The sequence below is a fragment of the Perna viridis genome, chromosome 6, assembly GCF_037379345.1.
Source record: "Perna viridis isolate PV_CMFRI_1.1 ecotype Kerala chromosome 6, ASM3737934v1, whole genome shotgun sequence".
In the NCBI taxonomy this organism is placed as follows: Eukaryota; Metazoa; Mollusca; class Bivalvia; order Mytilida; family Mytilidae; genus Perna; species Perna viridis.
Window position 1 is genome coordinate 18,332,467 of NC_142450.1, and position 25,991 is coordinate 18,358,457.

The window sequence follows — 25,991 nt, forward strand, 5'->3', positions numbered from 1 at the left end:
TTTCAAGTCTATCAAATACAATGTCCATATGGAAAAAATATATACATTCTATACCGCCTCATGAAACTTAAGTTCAAAGTACTTAATAAACTAGATGAATAAAGCGAATTTAATTTACATGTTCATTTCAATATTTTCGATGATTTGAATAACTAAATAGAAATCACATTAGCTAAGTGACAATTACTTCGAAGTCATTAGCATGCATCAATTCTGAAAGATTTTTTCCTCCTTAGGACCATTTTTAAGGCATCGTCTATATTGAATTCCACTATTAGACATAATGAATTGTGAATAAACACAACATTACAATCATTTTGGTACTTAAATATAGAGAAACTGTAAATAAAGTGCCTTTATCATATAGAATGAACTTTCTCGTGTGATTCACATTAGTACATGTAAAACTTTATTTTGAATCATAATATGGATATTATAGGACAATGGCTTGTTCTTAAACAAGTCACGAAAGACAAAACTGATGGACTCTTCTGCAGCTTTGCGTGAACTTTTTTTTAGAATTGCTTTCCTCAAGTCAACAATGTGGTGTTACTTGGTGTTATCATATCTTCTTAGAATAGATTAAGGGTATTTTCATTAGCACTCTTAGAAATGCCTGTTTATTATTTTGTCCCTGGGCTATCAGTAACCGTAAGCAATTTTAGGTGAACGAAGTAATCTTGATTTAGATTTTGGTTTCATAAAGCATGTATTTTTTAGGTATGTCCTCGGCTGATATTTATTACATAATAAAATTATTTTCTGGCATGTTTGCTCGATATGACAGTAGTCAAATATAATACACATTGTCTGGAGTTTATTCCATAGGCAATCCATAGGCAAAATATGACTTTTGTAATTTTCTCCGCATTCCTTAGTAATATACAAAACATAGCATTTGGTAGAACCCTTCGGTACTTGGTTTGACTTTCTAAGTTGACATATGTAAACAATTTACTCAATCGTTATCACTTTTTGTTCCTGACAATATTTGTTCGGCTAGTTTCTATCTTGTTCTCTTCACTACAAACTCGTAGTTGTAATTTCCCTGACAAAATGCCCTACGGAAATTATTTGGATAATATCATGATGGAAAGTTATATTGTCTCCGATACTTCACCAACCCTTGATGGAAATGACTTTGCTGGCAGGCAATTAGGAAGCAATCAGCTGGTAAATTATAGACATCAGACAGTTCAGAATGTTGATATTTCTGGATGACCATTAATCTAGAACCATAAACATTGTTGACAAAGGTTTCGTAAATATTGTAGCTAATTGAGGTGTTTACATATTTTTCTTGGTACTTATAAGTAATGTTAAATGTTTTGTTACGAAGTTGTTATGGTTGATTTATCGCGTTAGCTGTGGTATATGTTGTTGTTTTATTCTTTAAGAAGACTCGTTTTCTTGGTATAACACTTTACACCTTAGTGGACTGGGTTTATTTGTTTGATCGTCACAAAAATATTTATACTTTATTGACAAATTAAATTTGGAGCATTTTTAGCGGTTGAACAAAAATCATTTAAATTGTCAAGTTATGTTCCGGTCTTTGAAATTCAGCTATTAGAAAAAAAAGACAAATCAATTGCACATTCTCTTTAACAGACAGCAAGCTGAGCACATCATGTATTAATTGACACTTAGAATTATGCGGCCTTAAATCACGATATGTTCGAACATCCTTGTCGTTTTACAGGAAAAAAATTGATTATCATCTTTTTTTTCAATCAAGACTGCAATTTGTTGAAAGAATAACTACTGAAACGAGTTTACTTACAAAGTACAAATGATATCTAGAGTGTGGCGAACATGGAAAATATATCAGATTTATTTCCCCCGATGACTGTCATTATAGTATCATAAGGACTATAAGTACTGTATAATTGAAGAGGTACCAAATGATTAACTTCCTAATGAATATTTTATTAGGGGTAAAGTCCTTTCTATATTGTTTTAGTTGTCAATCGATTTTTTTTTCTTTTATGTTTGTGTGTATGTATAAGTGTACTGCTTCCACTACCGTATTGAATGAATATTTTGACAGTAGAACTAGCTACCGAAAATCATTCTGTCAAGAAAGACATAAAACCTGTAAAATCAACGACTTTCATTCAAAAACTTTTCCTTATACAAATAAATACATGAAATGAAACTTCTAGCAGAAATATGTTGTCAACCCTTTATTTCCATGTCTGTATTCAATTCAGTTTAGCAACCCCCATTTATGAATTAAATCGTGAAACTGACATTTCAAACATTACATGTTATATATTCAAGAAAGTGGAAAAAGTTTAAATGCAAATATGCGTAGTGTCACTTTTTGGATAAAACGTTTGACCTCAGTCTGCTACTGTCTGATTAACCGTTATCAAAGTAATGCAAAAGTTGAGTGAAGTGAATAATTGCAATTACTTGAATCTAGTTGGTTTTGTTCCAAGCTTCAGTTATTTTTTAATCTTTAGAACTTAGGTGAAAAAAGTTATGATTTTGAGATCAGCCTTAACATGTTTATCGAGTTTGTTTCATTTTCATTCAATTATTCATGCCTTGTTGAATAGATCCTTCAGGTTTAAACATGCCAAAACATGTTACATGCTCCTAATTGACAGCAAGCTCGAACTCAGAACTTACCTACAACATTTAAAGTGAAGATGTTTAATCAATCACAATGTCACATTCGTATTATTTTGTTTTGTTTTGTTTTGTTTTGTTTTGTTTTATTTGTTTTGTTTTGTTTTGTTTTGTTTTTGTTTTTTTTTTTTTGTTTTTTTGTTTTTGTTTTTGTTTTTTTTTTGTTTGATTGTAAGAATAACATCAAAGAAAGCATTACATTTAGCAGCATTCAGGTGAATGAAAATAAAGGAAAATAATTCTTTGATAGATCCATAATTCATAGTTAGTTTGTTAGAAAAAATTAAATGCATATTTTTACTAATCAACTAGTGATACTGAAAATTTTAGAAGTTTATACCATACAAGAGCTGAAATCAAATCTTTAAATCTGATGACTGCTTTGTAAAATAAAATAAATGACATTAGTTATTTGATTAAGAACCATGAGTAACGTTCATCTTTTCATCTACGTTTGCGGAGTTGGCAGTAGTTTACTCAATAAGTAGATGATGAAAACACCCACCAAGTGTGTGAATGTTTTTAATATAAGGATACGATCTTAAATGTCGATGTCTTAAATAAATGTATGAAGTAAGCAATATACATTTTTTGGATAATGATGATGTATAAACGTTCGTGTGTGCAAATATATTAATGATGGACGCAAAGTTAATTGGCGGGATGGGGAATTCATTCCTTGTATTACATACATGTATAAATACAATCGCTCAATGATGAAGTTTGGCTTCCGATTACGATAGTTATAGTTGTGAGTACTTCTTGTATACATTTTTTTTATTTAGATCTTTCTATATATTTGATGATAATGCTGCTTATTAATGGTCACTTCTTAAAACTATTGCACAACGTATCAAAATTTGCAATATATATATAATTGGTATTTTTGTAACTAATAATCCTTGGATTGTTGCAAATGTTTATGGGCTTAAGGTCCTCGAGGGTATGCGCCAACCTCGAATTATGTCAGATTTTGTTTATGAAATTTATCAGATTTAGTAGTATCACATATATATATAGCCTAGCTGGCCAAGTGGTCTAGGGCGCTGGATTTTGTGCAGGCGGTGTTGCCATAGATGTCACAGCGGTACGAGTTCGAATCCCGAGGAGGGAACGACCCAAAATCTGCATCGCAAATTTGACAGTTCTAACATCGTTGGGAATTGTTCAGACCTTTCTATACGTTTACATATCTTCCCTGTATCAATTTGATCCGATGGAGCAGTGTAGCAAATAGAGTCGTCACATTCTGAGACGTATATATATATATATATATAATTGGTATTTTGTGTAATTGAATCCGCTTTTGGGAGACAACATTTTCGAAATAAACGATAACGTCAATTGAACTTTTTAAACATTTTATAGAATCCTAGACTATGTGACATTGTACCGGTGTCTTCCTCTCAGAAACACTCGAATTAAACCTCGTTATTTTAAACAGAATTATAATCCTATCTTTGTCCTAAAACAGTATATGTATTTGAGTTTCAAGAAAGTGTATATACCGTTAAGGCTATGAAGCACAATATACAGACACATGCACTGCACTAATCTTCTTCTTTCTAACTGATAAAGCAGGAAATGATATTATCTCTTCAAAAGTTTATTTATTCATAACTGCTTTAAAATAACCAAAGACTTCCTGAATTTCCTTTTTTCCTCCGTATTAGCTTGCTTGTGTTAGCAGTTTTTCAGTTGAAGCATTCTGTCATCTGGTTAAATATTGAATTAGTTTAATCGCATTCTGAATCACGTAAAATTAAGGAAATTTCACAAGGGTCATCCATTATTATTCAGTGTTTTGTTCACGAAGTACAGAAAAACTTGTTAAAACACATTTTAAACTCAAAACCTAACGACAAGCAGCAATAAAATTAATATGATATAAGTACAGTGATAACTTGTAAAATGAAAAAAATAAAACTATACACAAGGCAGAATCTCTTGTCATCCTGAAAACGACCGTTTGAATTTACTTTTTATTTATGTGTGTGTGTGTGTGTGTGTGTGTGTGTGTGTGTGTGTGTGTTTACTCGATGCTTTTCATGACATCATTAAATTGCACTTTTTTTATCCTAGATGCTAATAACTAATCTCTACATGTAGAATAATAATACAAAATGTCTTTTCTGGATGGAGAAGATAAAAATTGTAGTGTTGCAAATACAGTATACACTACTGCTAAAATCATTTTTATTTTTTGACAAAACTAATATAACAAATATAGTTGTCAATGAAGGTTGAATTACCATTTGTTTTATGTACACCATGTTGTTGATATTGTTATAGCAATTAAGCTTAAAGTCATCTTGTAAGCTGAAAAAGAATGTTTTACAACAAGACAATTGTGAAAACCATTATGCTATAGAGGATGCTGTTTTGCAGGTGTTGCAACATCATACACTGCAAAAAAAATCAGTTCGGAAAGGTTTTGAATAAATCAAATATTATCAGATGTTACAAACCCCTATGTAACTTCGTATCATGCCAAGATAAATGTGTTAATGTTCATTTTACCAATATCGAAAAGATAATGTTGACATTGCCTTTGTATTGCTTGATATGCCATCTCGTGTTGCCACTAAGCACGCTTGTGCAATACTTTCTTTGACGAAAAAACTGTTTCCTTGCTGGGATCGATTATATTATGTAATATACTGTGTGTGTATCTCCAAAAAAAACAAACATTTATTAGATTATAATTTTCCATAGAGAAAAAGGCTTTTACGTCTGAGCAAGAAAAAACCTTCTATATGTAATATGATTTCAATTCACCAACTGTAAGCTGCAATATTTTCGCACCTCCTTTTATCGCGCTTTTCCCAGTCAAACTATTTCCACAGTCAAGAATTCACAATCGTGATTCAATTTCAATTTTTGTCTGACAAGTTTTGCTGGAATAAAACAAAAATTCTGGAGTAACAGTATGTGAACATTATATTTTATTTTCTTCACTTTTTACGTTCAATATATATATATATATATATATAGAAAGGTCTGAACTCCGCGGGACTCGAACTCGTATCTATGGCAACACCGCCTGTACAGAGGCATTGCCCTGCATCATTAATTTGATTCTCTATCCTACATAATAACATCTAAATGAACTGTCCCGTACTACAATACATCGTGTACTAAGTTACAGCCCTAGATTAATCCTACGAGGCGGAATGACCTGGCCAGCGAAAGCTATATTTTTATATAGCCTAGCTGGCCGAGTGGTCTAGGGCGCTGGACTTTGTGCAGGTGGTGTTGCCATAGATATCACAGCGGTACGAGTTCGAGTCCCGCGGAGGGAACGACCAACATTTGCATCGCAAATTTGACAGTTCTAACACCGCTGGGAATTTTACAGACTTTTCTATACGTTTACATATCTTCCCTGTATCAATTTGATCCGATGGAGCAGTGTAGCGAATAGAGTCGTCACATTCTGAGACGTTTGTATATATATATATACATTTATGGCATATATATAATGTTATGTAGTGTAAAAAAGAATTGGAGAAATTTTAAGCTTTGGAAACATTGAACGTGAGTACCGAGTTACCAAAAACTCATGTCTAAAATAGTTTAAACCCCAAACACGGAAATAACTGCGTTACGTTCTAAAGTCATTTTTTCATAAAAAAAAAGTATGCATAATGTTCGACATGTTGTTTATTATGCACATGGCCTGAACCCTTCAATAATTGATTCCATAGCGTTCCGTACATTTTTACACTGACATTTTTAGCTATAGGTTGCCTATATACATTTGGATGAAATTGGCCACTTAAATCAACCGATGTATACCTAGGAAACTCCTCTTGAAATACCGGCGCACGAAGATTGATTCATTTGTCTGCTAATGCGATGCCTAAAAGTCATCTGGAACACCAAAATGATACTTGACACTGGCACTTGGTTTGCATCTTAAATTCTTAAATAATTCTTTTGCATGTATATTCTATTATATCTATCTTTTTTTTCAAGTATTCCAAATATTTTAAAGTGTGTAACACACTTCACTCTGAGCAATGTAACTGATATTCTTGTACGAATTCCAAGTATCGGTTGGAAATAAATGTCTGTATAGTACTACGTTTTCGTCTAACTTAGGTCAAACTTTTATTAGAGGTATTTGTAGATGGCATTTGGTGTACATACTGATGCATTATACATTTTATATTCATATGAGTTCAGCTGCATGCGCTTATCATGAGCAGTATTTTCGCCTATTTGATGTCTTTCACAAGACACAATTAGCCGGGGGGTTTCGGTTTTTATTTCGTGTTGCAGCACTACTTTTTGGAACCATATTACCAGTTACACTAAATTCAACCTTGAAATTAACGCAGTTATACAACTAAGAATATTTATTCTCGTAACACGTGTGTTAAGTAATATAGCGGTGGAAACCAACACATTCAATGTGACCTTGAACAAATGAAGGACTATATATCTAATGTATAAAAGTTCAACGGTATATCCGTAAAACTCGCCATACTGTCTCTAATCGTATCTTAATGTTGCAGCAAAAAGAACTCCAAATTACTTTGACAATAAGTAATCAGTCTCTTTTCCGGCGATCATACCCAGGACAATATTTCCTGTCAATCACAATATTATTGCGTAACACCTAATTATAGAAAAACGAAGTGAACTCATTTCATGATTGATTGGTTCCCGATCTTTCTAAATTGCAACCAGAAATTCAATCAATCATAAAACATATGATAAATGTCTTTTGATAAAAGCTTTCGGTATAGTTTTTGCACATGGAGATTTGCAAAAAAAAACACAATATCTACGTTTTGGCAAACAAAAACAAACTTTTTGCATTAAAATACTTCTTCAGTCCTGGTTATCATGCACAAACTATTTTAAGATTATGAGCTACACTAAGGGGACGACCGTGTGATTTTGAATCGGAAGAGGAAAAGATTATTGTAATCCTTTTAAATCATATATTACTCTGATCCAAACATTATGCTATTACATCTATAATTCATGATTCGTACTATATGAAAAAAAAACAAATATTGTAGTTTAATGTGAATTTGATTAAGAAAACTGTTGTGAGTTTTATTGTTCGTGGGGTACCCTTTTTCATGGATATCGTGAGTAGGCCACGAATTTTGATTCCCAACGGAAAGAAGATGTCCATTGATGTGTATACTGAAAACGTCCAAACGACGAATTCAAGAATCCACGAACGTGTGTTTCTTTCCTAATCCACGAATTAAAGTACTTTCACAGTATTCTAATCCGAAAAATATAATCCTCATCTTCATTTCATTTGTTCATCCTCTAAATTTATCATTTTTTTATTTTATTTTATTTTTATTTCTTTTATAATTAAAATGTTAAAAGTAAATACTCTTTGAGAATTACTAATTAAGTACTACAAACGCAACTTCTGACTTCTGGTTGACTCAATTTGCCCTTCAGATACAAAGTATGTTTGTTTCCTTCTAAGATGTTTTGTTGTTGTAATGTTTGGCTTAAGACATATTACTGTGACTTGTATCTAAATGGAAGGGAAGCAATAATTCAGCTTTTTATTGGATTCATTACTTAACGTGCTTGTTTGAGTCGATTTAAAACTAAATGTTTTTAATCTTCCATTAACTTCCCAAGTAATTATAGTTTTGTCGATTTCAAAAACTGACAAAAATTTATATTATAGCGTGCTATTCTATCTATTGTGTTATCCTGTTTTCTTAAGTAGATACCTTGATAAAGGACTAAGTCATCATACATGAAACAGTAATCAAGGCGATTAGTACTTATGACCTTCGAAACACTAAATCTGCTGTACAAAATTTGCTTTAATTTATGGGACTACTTTCGACAAGCGTGAGAATTATCTCAAGCCTAATTGGACATCGTGCGATACCCAATTGAAAATAGGTGAACTATCTATCGAAAATACCTCTTCACCGTATGAAGCCTTGTGGCATGTAATAAACTATTCAAAATTTGTATTGATAACAAAATGTTCTTTAAACGAAAAATGCATTTCTCATTTTGCATTTTTTTATCGTGTATTTCGTTCATGTGTACCTTTTCAATTATCCCTATGCTAATATACAAAAATGACTGCATATCATTTGGTTACTAAGATAGGCAAATTAATGCATTGATTCGTTGTTTTTCATGGTTACTATATATTGTTTGATTCTTTAAACATACAAATTCTATTATCCGGGATGTGGAATTTGAGCCAACTCTGGGTGAATGCATATTGATTACGATAAGGCATATGTGGTATGCTTTCTTTGAAATTTTATATTATAACTGTCGATTGGGACCATGGTGTCACCTTATACTCTGTAATAGATAACGAATCAGCCGTTGTGACTGTACGTCTCCCATAGGATACAAAATTGAGTTCTATATCCCATGAATATTAATGTCTAATTTCATTTTCTTGCCTCTAGAAATATATGGCTTTTTAAATTGGTTTTGAAGTGCAAAAGAGTTTGACATTGGATATAGATAAGTTTGCTTTTTTTTAAAGTTACCAAAATATTCGTTTTTTAAGACATTTTGATTATGCAATAATATAGAAATAGGTCTTACATACTCATTGAATGTTCAAAAATTATCATAGTGCAATTGCTTTTGCTATATGTTTGCAGTGACAAATAACCAAACAAAGTGCCAGGGGAACTAATATCGGTAATTATTTTTGAAAACATGTATATTTTCTTTTGAAGAAATTCAAGATTTTAGGAACTACGAAAATTAGTACGATAACGGTATATCATTGTACCTTGGGGTTTATTGTTCCGTATTCAACTATGCATGTTAGAGTATGGATTACGTATATCAATATTTGAACAGGATATTACTTTAACTTTTCCTTTATATATTGTTAAGTACACAAAGTACTTTTGAGGCGATGATTTTTTATTCCTTTCTCGAAATCAGTGTGAAATATCATGTACGCATTTTTGTGGAATTTCTTAGATACGAAAACTTTTAATTATGGGCTGCAGAAGTACACTTTGTAACATACATTGTATTCTAAAGAAGTTAATTGTTTAAAAAAATAATTTATAATTAAACAAAAGGATAAATATGTACCTTTTTATCATAACAATGATAATGTGATAATGGCATCAACAGAAAACAAAATGTTAGTACACTTCGACAGTCGATCCTCAAATCCTGTTCTTTCCGTACGTATTTGGCACGCATGGGTCAATTCAGTTCTGATTTTTTTTCTGTATTTATTACGTGCTTTTCGTAATTATTTCTCAATATCACATGTCTTGCATTGAATAAATGAGGCTATTTCTTTTTGAAAAATCAATTACAATTGAAACGATTGCAGACTTTTTTCACTTAAAGATGTGTTTTTGCTGCAATCTGTAAGAATCAGGCAAAAAAGAATCGTGCTCAGAAGTAACAAACTTTCGAAAATGTTTTCACAAGTCTATAGTCGTTTAGGGACGAATTAACTGTTTGTTTGCCCAGATGTTTCAAAGGATGCAGGAAAAAAAACAACTAAAAAGTTACAATATAATGACAGGGTAAGGGTTGGTTATCTCCCTTTGATGATGAAATTTCAATGTATTTTATATTACTCATAACTCGAATTTATGACACTTATAAAAGGACAAAAATATCATTTCCGCATTACAAATACAGTTTTGAATATGATGTTATGGAAAAACTTGTGTTATGGGTTTTTTTACCATGATTCACCCATTACCTGATTTTTGCACTTAAATGCAGTAGATTTCTTTTCTAAGTAAGTGTTGGTTGTAGTTTAAAGTTGTGGACCGTTTATTTATGCCAATCTACAAATGAGATAAAAATATATTTACATAATTTTTGATGCATTGTAATACAATCGCCTACGCTAGCCAAGGGTCATGGTCCGGTTTGGAAGGAGAAGAACATGACCTTAAGCCTGACTAGTAAAAATGCAAAAACAGTTGATGTGCTACGGTAATCAAAATAGTCATTTCTAGCTAACATATATGGTGGCCTAGGATAAAGTTAATAAGTGGATACTCGAATTTGTATGTTTAATTTCTGTCTCCCCATTTCATATCGCTCAGTATGAATGAATGAATGAATGCTAATTACTTCCAGGGTGTCGTAGGGTAGTGGATATTCGACTTCCACGCGTCCTTATAAATGCATGAGATTTATAATAAAATGTTGGTCTCCTTAAAGGACTTTGAATATTATCAAAACGATAGTTTTCCTTTTTTTCAAATTATTATACGTTGTTGTTGTTTATTTTATTTTATTATTTTTTTCTATGCATAATTGGTTATGATTTGTAGAAGTTTGATGAATACATTCTCATATATATTACATGATATTATCAAGCAGTTTTGTTGAACTTGAAAACTTTATATCTTCATTTGTCTCCAGAGATAAGTCATTGTTTTCGCAAAAGTGCTAACAATTTATACGTTAAAAGCAAGAAAAAGAGAAAAAAAGAAGAGAAAAAAATCAGTTTACAGTAACAAATACCAGGACAAATCTAAACGACATTCAGTTCAACCTGATTGTCAGGCAATCGATCTCACATTGTACGTTGATTACAGACTATTCAAAATTGAGCTTTTTAGATGGTTGGACATTCCTAACATCGTAGGAATAAGTTTTAAATGGTCTGGTACAAAAGTATTTTATCTTCCTGTTAAAGGCGTCAACTGTGGATGTAGTGGTCACAAATTGAGTTTACTGAGTAGGCATCCGCAGACAGTACACGACTTTTTTTTGTCACTGTCAACACAGGATTAACATCGACAAAATTTTCAACTGAAGTACAAATACAGTTATCTTCATTATCATTCTCTAGTTTACTCACTCTATGCAAATTGCAAATCTTTGAAATAATCTTGACGCATGTGAAAAAATATTCAGGCAAATAATTGTGTAAATGAAATATATATACAAAACCATTGTCCAATTAAATTTGACGTATCAACGAGTGCTGTATCAGACTAGAATACTGATCCTTCTGGTATAAAGCTTGCAAATAGAGACACTCTCGGAAAATATATTTTTATGAATTTTTCCATTGTCATTGAATCTTCACCACAATAAATTTTTCAATTTGACTTTTCTTGATTTTTACTTCTGGCGCGGTCAAAATAATTAAGTGCGCTTAATTAAGTTGTATCAGAATAGAAACAATTATATTAAAATCGTCAGAATTATAGAAAATAATATGTGTACTTCCTCATCTTATAACATGGTACAAACTTAACAATTGATGCTTCCAATTAAAGATAAGTGTTTTAGTCTGCATACGATCATTCAATGCTAGATCGTTTATTAATACTCGTAATTGACGTGTTTAATTTTGATAAATGTTAAAAGTCGTCCGATTGGTAACCGAATCTTTCATCTATACACTCAACCTGCTCTTTGCACTTTTAATTAGCATTGCCTTACACCTGTTGCCCTGAAAATGAAAAGAATGTAGGGTTAATATCTAAGTCTGATGATTACATCTTTAAGCTCAAATTCGGTACGAAGTCTTTCATCCTCCTAATTTATTTTGAATATGCACTTGAATAAATGAGATCAAGAGATGCAGTTTTTGATTGGGGAATGACTCCAATTACATGGTATATCGAACCGTAGGAAATTAAAAATCTTAATCGGAAGATTGGAAAAGCGGTTGAATTTTTCTAGAAGTATTTCCATTACAAATTACAATGACAAAGTCCTTACAACGGTATTTGATGCAAAATAGTCATATTTGTTTTGAAGCACTGAGAGCTTGATTTCAGTCTGGTAGGAAGTAACGTCATTCGGAGTTTCCCATACAAAAGCTCGGGTCTTGTTTGCCAAAATACGAACACTGAATAATACCGGTCTCACTAATTACCGACAAGACGCGTAAAGAAGCGTCACGCAACCAGAGGGGAACTATTTTTTAGTATATCTATGCATTCTACTTCGTCCTCAGGGTATGCTTGCCTCATATTTATTTTAGTATTAACAAAAATTCATGATTGTCCAAGTACCAAGATAGTTCATAATATAATATTGATGAAAATCGTAGTTATTTTATTTTATGTAACAATGACCATTATGTCATTTGTTGTTTTTGTCTTTGTTATATTACTTTAAAATAGTATGAATTTGTCTCTTAACTTTGCTTTTTAATACTATGGATTAATCAGAATGTTGCCTGATGAATTGATGGAAAATTTATGAAACAGCTTATCTGAAGTGAGGTTTGATGACGAGAACCCTTATAATTCTTGACGTACCGGGAGTACTGTAAACGAACTTATCTTGTTTTCGCTATTTAAATAGTAGTAAAATTCAACTAATAAACTGAACGCAAAAATGATTAACCGCGATCTTTTTTACAATATCATGGTAAATAATGAAGATTACATTATTCATTACCGGTGTATGTTTAAAAAGTCTGCATTGTGGTATGTTTTATTACCTAATTTGGATTTGAAAAAAAACAACCATATTGAAAAGAGCATCTAAGTGCATAACAGTTTCCTTATCACTCTGTATTTTAGAAAAGGCGTGAAGTAATAATGTACGAAAAAAAATCAAAATACAGTGAATCAAGTCTACACGGAACCCTTTTTGGAGTTTAGAATTGGTTCTCTTTAGACAGGTTTTCGATTTACCTTCGTTTGAAATGCATTCAAACTGATGAGGAAAGAAGTGTCCGGTTTAGACAGTTTTTAGTGTATTCAGGGTTCAGTTTAGACATACTTCACTGTATATTCTTCGTTTATAGTGTGATAAACCACACAGTTGCACAGGGAATCGAATTAAAAATAGTATATCTGGTGTTTACATTATGTGATGAACTGACAAGTATGGATCAATTCGCTTAAGAGTTGTGATTCGAAATGGATTTATCTTTTCTTTCCTCGTTATTGATGTTTCTTGGTTAACTAATGTATTAATCAGTTGTACCCATTTTTTCATGAAAACGGGCAATTCACAATTACTGTTAATTTTGTTCCTAATTATCGCGAAATGAGATAATTGATTTTCAATGTACGGGTGTGTATTCCTGAGGTGAAATTAAACCTTTTCATCTTTCTTTGATAGTTATAACTTCTATGTATTGCCCCCTTCACATCAAATGTTAACGATCGTGTCGCGTAACAAAATAAGTAGTCACTTAATACAAACATCGGTGTGATTTCATTACCTAAGATAGATATAGTATATGTTAAAGTTTAACCGAATGGTCTTTGATTATGTGATATGATCAAGAATATACCTCAAGAAAACCTCTACTCCTGTATTATCTATAAATTATATTTATCCGTAGTGATACTATAATTGACATTACTCTGTTCTGTACCGTACTGTCAAATTTTAATCATTTTTAATAACGTTTCAACAAGGATTATAGAACATCGCGCTGATTTTTAAGCTTAAGAGAAATTTTGATTTTGTACATCGTTTTATGAAATCATATTAAATATATCATATAAGAATACAGCTCTTTAGATAAAACAAACAATAATTCGTTTAGTTTCAACTTTCTTGGTTTTCAAGGATAGGTCAAACCACTAATTTAAATTACCTTTAAATGGATTCTAAAAATTGTGGTGCTCTATTTTAACCAGTGACTTACAAATACCGTTCACCAACACAATTTCGACAAACCACATAAAAAATCCAACACAGTATTCAATTAACTAAAACTTGAATGTTTTATCATTTTTCATTAATCTTGTGTGAAAACATACCTCTTCCTTGTGTTAGTATAATACAAATGTCTTTAAGAAAATATTAATGCTGTCTTAATTATAGGCAACTATCTCATTCTTCCATTTCATATTATTCTTTCTATTTTATAGTTATCGTCTTTGTGTTCCACCTCGACAGAGATGTATATCGCTAATAGATACTGCGAACTAATTATGTTTATGCTGATATGTTTTGTGAATTTGAAAACTTAATGGATTTTCGATAGCTGTAGTTGTAACTTGAAAGAATGTCAAAATAAATAAAATTTAAGCATAATAAGCGTTTTTGCTATATTGATTTTAGATTAGGAAGCTTGAGTTTCATATTTTATTATGGAAGAATACAAAATTAATAGCTACATCACACAGAAACAGTCATTCAGAAGATTTACAACTTCTGTTTTAATGTTTTATAATATGCCATATATATTTTCAAACGAAAACAAGGGATCATGTAGCGGTTATATACTGGTGGTTATTTTTGCAGACAAAACTTTTCTCGATGTTAACAATGAAGCTATTTAAATGAATTCTCCAGGTCTTATGAATATCTATAATGGACAAGCGTCACTTTTAAAGCAAATTCACATGGATCTGATATCTTAGTGCAGTGTCTGTACACTGATGGAATGACTCGCTTAAATTAGACAAGTGGAGCGTTGTAAATCGCAGGCACATTGGTTGTCCAGTCAATATACGAAGGAAAAGGATCAGGTCATTGTCATTTATAATCAAGGAAACACCAACTCCATTCTCTAAATATCATCTTTGTATGCGTTGTAACTACTAATTAATGTTATTCAGGTCAAGAGGTCAAGAACTAATTGCTTTTTATCATACACAAATTTAAATGGGTTTGCCATTTGAACATTTGACTTTGAATTCTACTGTCTTCCAAAATACTTCTATTAAATTTCGATAGAGAGTTCGAACACTTTGATATATTCATATTTTAAACCTATTTGTTTTAGACGTGAAAGTATGTTTACATTTGTCTTGTGTAAAAAGAGAGTATGTGCAGTCGTAGCCGGCTATAATAAGTTCATGTTGATCCAGAATTTGTTTGTAGGTTTCTACTAATAGGTTCTTTTCTTGTAATTAACTCCAAGACAAAATAAGTACCTTTTTGGTTGAGTAAGTCAGTAAATGTCTATGTCAACGCTTTTTTTGACGTAGACACAATGTGTCCTTTTCAACCCACAAAACATATAAGATATTGCCTGTCCAGGTCAACACTAAATATGCTCTGATCCAATTATAAAGCGTGTTTTTGTTGATCTAATAAATATTTTAAGTGTTGAGAAGGTCAGAATATAACTGAGCAAATTAAAATGAGCGTCGAAGTAGGCATATTTGCCTCCGTTACTTTTTGACTGTGCGCGGTAATCACATGCATTTTTCAAATAATGTTTCAAAGTGTTATATAACCTTTTTTTTTTTAAACCAAACGTGCCTAAGCTTCGATAAAGTTTACTACAAAATTCTAAAAAAAAAAGCCTTTATCAATGTTCAATGTGAAACTTTTGCTCAATTTTGCCTACGGCACTGCTATGATATTGAACGGAGTCATAAAGTGCTGTCTTCTAAATTAGAAAATATTGTTTGAAAACGCACAATGCATATGACTTATCTGTATGTTGATCTGTTCTGTGAATGCAATACAAAATCGTTGTTCGATTGTTTCATAAGTAAATGAAAATAGTGTCAGCATAAATCAAATACTGGAATAATATGTTTTTGAGTAATATGGATTTTAGATTAAAGAGCTTGAAGAAACAATAACTCAAACAACGTTGTAGAAGGTTTATTTTTGTATTTGAGTATAAAGTATATTGGAAGCAACCATGCAGTAATGTAGCACTTCAGTACTACTAGATATACCAGAATCATAGCTTGACTTGAATTATTGTAAATCAGAGGGAGTCAGATGTCGTGGTGTATAATGGTATTATGTTTCGTTTTATTAATCGTTTTGTGTTTCTGAAAATAAGTTGTGGTATTTAATTATTATATTTTTGTACATGGAATCTGACCAAATAGCGGTCGAGGCCCATAATATGAATATATCAATTTCCTTCAATTTCAATCAAGTTTTCATACATTGACCATTTACTCTGGCAAAATAACGCAATGTCATATAACTATGTAGTACTGTTATTAAATACAGACAAAAGGGAGTGCTAGGTTTAAGTACAGAAAGATATTGTTTCACTGCAATATTAGAATGAAACAGTCCTACCTGATCTGAATAAAAAGCAAAATACTTGTATAAACCATGACTACGCCCTCTAGATTAACAAAACAAGATCCTTTGAGTATAAAAATTATTTTTTTTTTTTTTTTTTTTTTTTTTTTTTTAATTCAATATTGATTATTTTAACATCATTTACTTAACAAAAATATTCTTACACCGGAAGTATACTACAGCACTTAAAAATGAAAAATGTGAAATAATCTCATTTCTCACGATATTTGTATTCAGGAAGTAGAGATAAACACTGTTGGACTATTTTACATAGAATCAGGCGATAGTTGGATAACTTACTTTAAATCAGATGAAAGATCAAAACATGTAATAAGAAAATTGAACTATATGTTCTTAGATTGCATGTTAGTGTCATTAATCATTCATATTTTTTTGCGAATGAGTCGTCGTTCAATCAGCCTTTGCCCTTTAACAAAACGCTTGGTTGGGCATGTCATGGCAATTACATTTAATTCTAGAAAAAAACTTGTCAAATAAGTGCATTTCAATCCCTCTAAAAAGATGCAAATATAAACGTAAGATTTCTGTCTGTCGTTATAAGACTTTCAAGTTTTATTTTGAAGAATTATCATCGTTATGTTACCTTGGATATATCGATTTTATTTCATAGCTAACTTAAAGGTGTGTTTTCACTTGTCCGAGACATTTCGGTGATATCTGAAAGTATTAAGTATTTTATATTGAGGCTGTATTTGTAACTTTTCACCATATCTGTTTTCTATCATATGTACATGTGAAAATAAAGTAAGATATTTAAACAAAAATATAAAACTGTGGCATATGTCATTCTTTTAACTGAAATCGTGCTATTCTAGCGGTCGACAGTAGTAGATTTATTATATAAAATTTGCTTATTATAGCTTGAATTCGCCTTTTTCTGGAACCTTCCTCTCGAAGTGATCGATATTTAGAATAAGTACTAAGTCTGAACACTTTTCTTGGCTTGGTTGAGTTGATCATAAGTTTTCTAAATGCCTGAACACTTTTCGTTTTTAAGATTTCTTAAATGACATTTTGGGAAAGAAATTGGGAATGTTTCGCTTGGCTTTGGTTCAAATATCAAACTCCAGTTAATTTACTTATTTAGTTTGAAAGTGAATCAAACATTTATACAACAGACGGCGTTTACAGACTCTAAAAGGTCTCTTGTCTGGTTTTAAGAAATCTTCTGAAGAATATGGATTAAATGATATAAATAAATGCAACCAAATAAAGACATTCCTTTAAATAATTCAAGTGTTGCATGTTCTTATCATCAAAAATTAACGTTTTTTCTGTTTTTCTTTTCTGAATAGGGATTTACTCCAGGGAATTGAGAAAACATTACCGTTTCATGTTGTAACCGTATAAATAGAGCTAAATTGATTTGATGATTCTTGATTTAAACTCGCAATAAAAAAACTTCAATCGGGGAATATTGAATAATTGTCAACTGGGTGAGATTTGACTTTTATAAATGTAGTCTCCTTTGGTAACTATGTAGTGGTCTTGGGGTAGCGTGTTCGCCTCAATCGAGTGCGGAAGGTAGAACATTCAATTCCCGGTCGAGTTTCATGTATACCATACACGTGAACTTAATTTTTCGTCAAGTATGTGGGATATACGTGTGTACATGAATGAGTCGACGTGATGACTGGTTCGCACCGAGTCAGAAAAATGATAATTCTTTGCGTATATGACAGTTTCGTTTCGTTTTTAACACGTAGTAAAACTGGATGACCGACGTGTGATAGTGTAACCGTGTCTTTAACTCATTATACATGTAGCAATCGGTTGATAGTGTAATAAGTGATAAAAATGACTCTAATATTTTGTTGTTTCAATCGATTTATACAATAGAAATTAGAATTAATCTATTTTGAGTTTTATTGGGTGTTTTTATTCTTTTTCTATCTGCTTAATCCATAAACTTAAACAAACAGTGTCTGTTCTGTATTAAATGTAAAAGTTCCAACAAATACGGTTAAACCTTCCGGCATGAATGACATTTATCGAATAATGAACGCTCAAAAAAGGTCGTTCCAAAGCATGTACTTTTGAATATTTTTGTGTTCTTTGTTTGTTTGTTTGTTTGTTTGTTGGTGTTTAACGCCCGAGCAACAATATTTCAGCTATATTCAGGCGATGAACATGAAGTGGATGATAAACTGAACATGAAATAATGATGAAATGAAAAATGGGATGGGACACAAGGATAATGGGGTCGAGAAATTTTGATTGCAACTAGAAATAGGGAGAGGTGGGTAGGGTCGGGCAATTTAGCCTGCTGTGGCGGAGCCGTATGGTTCCTACTCCGGGAGAATACCACAGTAGCATTTTTTTAACGTTCGAGGAACGTGAAATCTTTCCCAACACGGTGCACCACTATGGTTTGCGGCCAGGTTTTCCGTATTATAGCCTGACAACCCCAGCATTTAACACGCTAGGGGTATCCTATTCCACCACCTGGGGCACACAACCCAGTTGCTCTGTGGGCAGAGCGCCCTAGCCCCCGGCCACGGTTCTGAGCACTATTTAGTCGCCTTTTACGACAAGCTTAGCGCTGTGCAGGCCTATACTTTTGACACCCGGACCTGCACGTGTTCTCAAAGAGTCTGTTAATAGAGTGTGAGATGTTGCCCTCGCTCACATATTGCATAACACTTATTGCATATTTCCTCTTGCCCTCACAATTCTGTACTCACTTTACAAATAAAACAAAATGTCTGTAATTTTGCAATAAAATTCCATTTTAAAAATTAAAGGGTAAGAATTGATTTTAATTTTTTTTTCACGGAGATGTCAGTCTAATCTTGTTCATTTATTCCAGGAAACATCTCATCAGAAAAATACGTTAAGTATTCATGTGGCAGACTGGCTTTATAGATTTGCAGGTTTTCCAATTAGTTAAAAAGTCTAAAAGCACGAGATAACTGAAGACTTTTTTTTAAATTTCGGTCTGTTGTATAAAGATCCACTACGTGTACACGTATCACGCGAAACAAGTCTATATGCCCAATTAAATGCAAGAAAGATATTGCACATTGAAACTTAATATTATCAACTTTTATCAATTAGTACGGATTTCACTCTAATTAATTAGGCACAGATGTTATTTTTCGTTTCGCAAACACGAACTTTTTCTCTTTACTCCTAAATTGTATTTAAAACATACAAATAACTTTATTTTATCAATCGTAGAGACAAGTTTTTGTTTTTGTTTTTGTTTTTGTTTGTTTGTTCTTTTTATTTTTGCCGTACTTAATTCATGTCAAAAAAAAAAAAAACAACACAAAAAACAGGATATTTTACTCGGTAACTAATCAAATGAGGTTCAATCATATATGTGTAAGTGACCCTCGTCATGCTTATCGATATGTGGGTGTGTGTTACGCCTCTGGAAAGTCATGTCAATATTGAAACTTAAGTAAGATGTCGCTCATGCCACGCTTAGAAAAATTTTGGTCAGCTCTTTTAGTCGATCGTACAGTTTCTCTTACTGTACTCATTCCTACTATTCCTGTTTTTTCCGACGCAGTCGGTATAGTTTCGCCTTTTACCCTTTGACCATAAGGATGGACTTCTATGGAAACGCAAGTTACCAGATCGCATTTCTATTTCCCGATTGGCCATACACTGATAACTTAGTGGCGTTCGAAAATTGAAATTGGGAGCCATGTGTAATTTTCCTGAATGAAATGCAGAAAATTATAAGTAAAAAGAACATTTTTTTTTCTGCTTCCGTTATCATTTTTTAAAGATTGTACTGTCAATAAAGTGCCAGAAGCTGTCTTGTATTAATTCAGAATATACACTCTCATAATTAAGTTATATGTACCGTCCTTTCTGAACAAACAAGGAAAAATGGGTCTGACTTTCTGTTAATTCAATTGATAAGCAGCAAATTAAATGATTTATTTTTGATCTATGGTGTCTTAATTATATCAACCCAAAGATATGAAACATATAGGCCGTCTGTGTACTCTTTGCGATCGAGGCGATGAAATAAGTATAGAATATAATTGACAATTCTGAACAAGGTTGAATATGTTTGACTTGGAAATTGGAATATGATAGGAATTTTTCCAACAAAAGAGGAATCTCTGCCCTAAGGACCCCCATCTGGATCCGCCACTGTCGTAAATTTATCACAAATATAGTAGTTGGTCAGTGAGTGAAAAAAATAATACATTTACATTACTCTTTTTATATTTTCGTTAATTTTTTTCAATTTTCACTTTACACGTGCATATATTACAAGTACCATTTAAAATTTCCACATTTGCACACAAATTAAAAAAAAACAGAATCCGCGGAGCTTAATGAATAAGTTTTTTTTTATATAATAGAATTATATATGTATACTCATTTGCATTTTCTAGTTAAACGGAGAAATATGTGTCTGACTTTTTGCCAATAAATTCAATTGATATACTATAAATAAAGTTTCCATTTTCTGTTATAAGGTTTGTTATCAGACAATTCACACAAAATTGATACAGATGGGCCATTTTTTTCACCCAATACACTTGATGAAAAAACATGCTTAGACTTCCGGCACCTATGGAAATAAATTGAAAATCGAATTTAAGAAAAGGAGTAAATAATTTGCACTTTTAGACTAAATTTTAGAGATATATAAAGACAGGAAAAGAGGGCTTTCTGAAATACATCGAGAAAGGACAGTCAAATGAGCAATACAACGTTTAAGTTTTAAGAAAAAACACGAAGCATTTTTTAGAAGATTCCACATGCTTGTAAAACAAGCTGTGATTGCAAATTATTGTGACAGTAAATCACAGTCATTGTTAGTGTATTTAAAACATTTGGACAGTATAACAGTCATGTGGTGATATTGTCATCCATACAGAGAATTAGCGAAATGTGCTTAAAAGCGGTCAGTATGCTTGTGTAATTACTAGTACGTTATTACTTTTAATGACTTTAGTTTTTATTTTTTTCTCTTGATTTCATAGAATTGAGAAAGGTATTTGACACCAGTACATTGTTTGATCTGTTAATACATTTTGTTTACAGAAGATTCTGTACTTATTGGAGGCACTTATATTTTTGTGTTTCGTGATTTATTTACCATAGATGCATAATTGTGTTATAGCCACTGGCTTGGGCGTAACGTTTGGTACGTCAGTAACGCCGTACATACAAGTCTTGTAATTCTTTTAAACAGGGTATTACACTAATTAAAACAAGTTCAAACATAGAAAGGCGTCTTTTCCGCGGTACCAATCTAGATTCGGGTGTTACACCTCTAGAACCAATAACAAGGTATATAAATTTATATGATAAATTTCCCGTCTTTTCTATTCGCGTATCGTTTAAAGATGTATCCTGGAAACCAAACATTTTACATCTATTTGACACCTTTTAACATTCATGTATTAAAAAGACTACGTGACCTTATGTGTTTCATCTTTATTAAAAAGTACCGTCTTCAACGTGTCAAGGTTGTGCTAGTTGCACGGCGAACAAATAACCTCTTTAGGCATTTGACAAATGATTCTATTAGGACAAGACAGGATGGAAGCAAAGATATAACAAATTTCATGTTTTATTGCATTAAGCTCTAGAAAAACGTCAAGATTGAGTAACAGTATATTGGAATGAATTGTGTGACTTATCCATTATAATGTCGCATTTTTCTAATTCCGGAGATTTCTGTTTTTTCCTGTGGGAAATGTTTTTGGGAGAAATTTTTTAATACAATTTGTAATGAATCAGTGATGAAATCTACACTGATTATTTGGGCTAAAAATCCATCACTTTGTTGTATTAACGAGATATTAGGATTTGTCTGGGATAATGTTTTACTGAGTGGGGGAATAATTAGTAGGGGAGTGAAATGGTAGAAAATGGTGTATTCAGAATCTTGATGATGGGGCTGAGTTTCACATTAGCGATTGTATGGTGTTTATTTAGATGTGGTGATTGTTTTAGACGAGTGGGTTTTGTTTACTAAGCACTTTGAGAATTTCTGTCTAATGGTTTATCAACTTGTCGTACATTAAATTGTTGGATTAATTTTCTTAACTCGTTTATTGGATTGGTCTCATTGAAAAAAAATGTATGGGCCACGCTACCGAATCATCGATAATGTTAAAACATATTAGATGCATTGTCTGAATTACAAAACTTGTTTGAACGCGTACGCTTGTTCTTATATAAAATGGAATCTCGATCCATTGTAGGATTGCTGAATTTTTTTAACCACAACGACCCTAAATGTCGCCTATGATCTCGTGTATGTCGCCGAGTTGGTTTTGGATCGACTGTGGTGGATCCTGAGGGGTATTAAGGGGGCTGGGACCATATTTATATATTTTGTCAATTTTGTGTAATATTTGGACAAAAATTAGCAAATAATAGTCTGTGACACCACTATCCAAACTTTTGGAATCCGCTCTTGATGTAGTTCATAAATGTATGTACCAAATTATATCTACAATAAAGCATGTTAGTTTTATCGAGCTATCAACGATAATGGACCTAATACTATAGTGTTGATAAAATGTGTTTTTCCATAATGTACCAGATATATGTCAAAAGGGTATGTAATAATGACTCAAGAGAGACTATAACAGTCCGAGGCAAGACCTTATCGACTAGAACAGTCTTCCACGGTCATTATTTCAGATCAAGGACATATTACTGGTTTATTACATCTGTATGAAGAAAACCACAGTTCTTAATAAACTCATTGAACTGTTTTTAGTAATTATTACTTGTCTTACTAGTCCGTGTGTATATGGAGTTTTATCAATGATACATTTGCTAAGTACATATGATCAGTTCAGAAATCAAAATGTCAATGTTAGTTTTGGTTTATATCTGTATCATTTTGATAGGGAATATTACACACTGAAATTGACATCCTTACACTTGCACTTGGTATTTGTTTACCTAAATATGATGTAACATGACCTATTTTTAGAAATTAATAATGGACCGGTCCAAGAAGCCATAATGGACCGCTTAAGCATATAATGGACTGGCAAGAACAACAATGTACAGTATGATGCTATACACATCAGGAATATGTATTCATTATGTAATAAACTGGTTAATAAAATAATCAGTGACGGATCCAGAGGGAGGTGCTGGCTTGTGTTGGTCATTTTTTTCGTAAAAGAATGCACCAAATTAAGAAAGTTTTGCACAAACAAGAAGTACCAACCCCTGCCTGGCATCCCCCTTTTGAATCTACCGCTGCTTTAATGATGCTTAAAGTAAACATGTATATCGTGTTATACATAGACTCTAAAGATTTGATTATATTGAACACTGTACCATTGAACTAAGTTTACAGTTTGTCTTTGCTCTGCATATTTAATAACTCTAAAAGGAAATTTATGTCAGTTTTATTCAACCAACCTTGAACTTACACGAAGTTCATCAAGTTTAATTGATTGTAAAGGATCATGCAATCATTCTTGGGAATTATGAAAGGTAATTAATATTTGCAATGTATGCGAGTCTCAGGCATTGAGCACAGTCATGATAATATTATACATGTTAAAAATGAAGTAGTCGCATCAGCATATAAGTTTTGATGGTATATTTGTGTCAATCTCTTCAGTTTTGCACTATTAAAAATGTGTATGTGCATTTTTTATAAAACCTTTTTGAATACAAAAAATATTAATCATATAATATAGCAGTTTCAACATGCTGTGCACGTGTTTTAATGAGAAAACCCTCTCATTAGCAGCATCTGAATGATCATCTCATTACAAAAGTAATTGTATAAGAAGTACTCAAAACGAACAGTATCAAATTAGGAAGCCAAATCTATCACCAAGAGGTTCTACCATTTGCAATACAAGGAATTAAGCATCATGATAAGTGTTTTATGAATTATTTTGAGTTTTATCACACTGTAAATTTTGATAAATAATGTATGATACATTGGGGTCAGACAAGTCTGAATACTGGGTGGATTAAAACCCTAGCGGACCTTTGGTCCACCAGAAGTGACTTCGACCATGTGGTTATTAAATGCAAAAATACCAGTCATATCAGTGTTGCAAATATTTCTTAAATGCTATACATGTGTTTAAAGGAGTAATTTCTCATCAGCAGCATTAGAATCAAAAGCAAGGGAAGATCTAATTCAAAAGTTAATTGTATATTAGAAGTACTCAAAACCAAAAATATTGAAATAGGAAGCCAAATCTATCACCAAGAGGTTCTACCATGCGCTAAACATTTGTACAAGAAATTTTATGTACATGTACATGTAATTACTCAAAATCGGCAAAACTCTGTTAATGTCGGATACCGAACTTTGCTTACATGTACATTGGCACATTATATTTTATTAAACAAAACAAAACCTTTTTACAGTGGCGGATACAGAAATTGTGCAAAATGCTGGGCTCCTGACTGGTCTATGATGTGAGGGGGTGGTTGTGCTACAGAGATACACGTTTCATTCTATCAAATCAACAAAACGTTTTTCGAGCATAAGGGGGATGGGTGCACACTTTGGAACTGCTTATGTTTTACCTGTTGTTTAAAGAAAAATACAAATCCAGTTGTAGAAATCAAAACATACAGGTGCATATTAGTCCTGTATTAAACCCTTTTATGAATTAATAATCAAGGGAACCAAGTTTATAGCGGTTATCAAAAGAATGTAATCCAGGGACAAAGACCAGACATGGAAAACAGACATACAAAACAAAGAACATGAAGTAAAACTATGACACGTTATATAAATCAGTTTTCATGGCGCAGATGGATACACCATAACGATCCATGAGTTCATGATGACGACCATAAAACTTCTGTAGTGATGATTTCAAACTTGTAGCAACATAACCCTGTTCCAGAAGCCTATGTATTAGAATTCTAGCGCGAAACTGAAAGTCTGCGTAGTTTCGGCAAGCTCTGGCATAGCGTATGAGTTGCGATATGAACACTCCATACGCAGGTGCTGAAGGGATGTTGCCACAGATGAAAGGAAAGTTGACAATTCTGAATGAAAAGTGATCATGTTTGTCGTAAAGTTTGGTCAAGAGTTTTCCTTTACCATCGATTTCTAAGTGTAGGTCAAGATATGAGGCTGACTTCACAGTGTCTGTAGTATCCTTCATCTCAGGTTCTTTGGGGTAGATGCGATGTATCAAATACCCGAAATTAGTGCTCGTGCGTGTTACCTTAACATGTTTCCGTAGTCATATGAACGTGTACTCGGCTTCTGAATTGCCGTTTTAGTCATAAAACCGATTTGCCATCATGAACATGATTGTGTTAAAATGCATAACAATTTCTCATAGTTTTGTCATTTATCTCTTTTTTTTATTTTCAGATGCCACCGTTGTGGTATTTCGGATTAATACTAGCAGCACATGTATTATCCGTTAACTATGCCAGAATCAATCCTG

The 25,991-nt window shown here is 32.3% G+C and overlaps 1 protein-coding gene across 8 annotated transcripts in view; it reads left to right on the forward strand.

The window, feature by feature from the left end:
* LOC148613927 (suppressor of lurcher protein 1-like) overlaps positions 1 to 25,991 on the forward strand; it is a 189,477-nt gene that overhangs the window by 82,115 nt on the left and 81,371 nt on the right. For all 8 annotated transcript variants that reach the window (XM_088587632.1, XM_088587637.1, XM_088587636.1 and 5 more), the window contains one exon: positions 25,916 to 25,991. In XM_088587632.1, coding sequence (XP_088443758.1) covers positions 25,916 to 25,991 — 76 coding nt within the window. The remainder of the gene's footprint in view (positions 1 to 25,915) is intronic.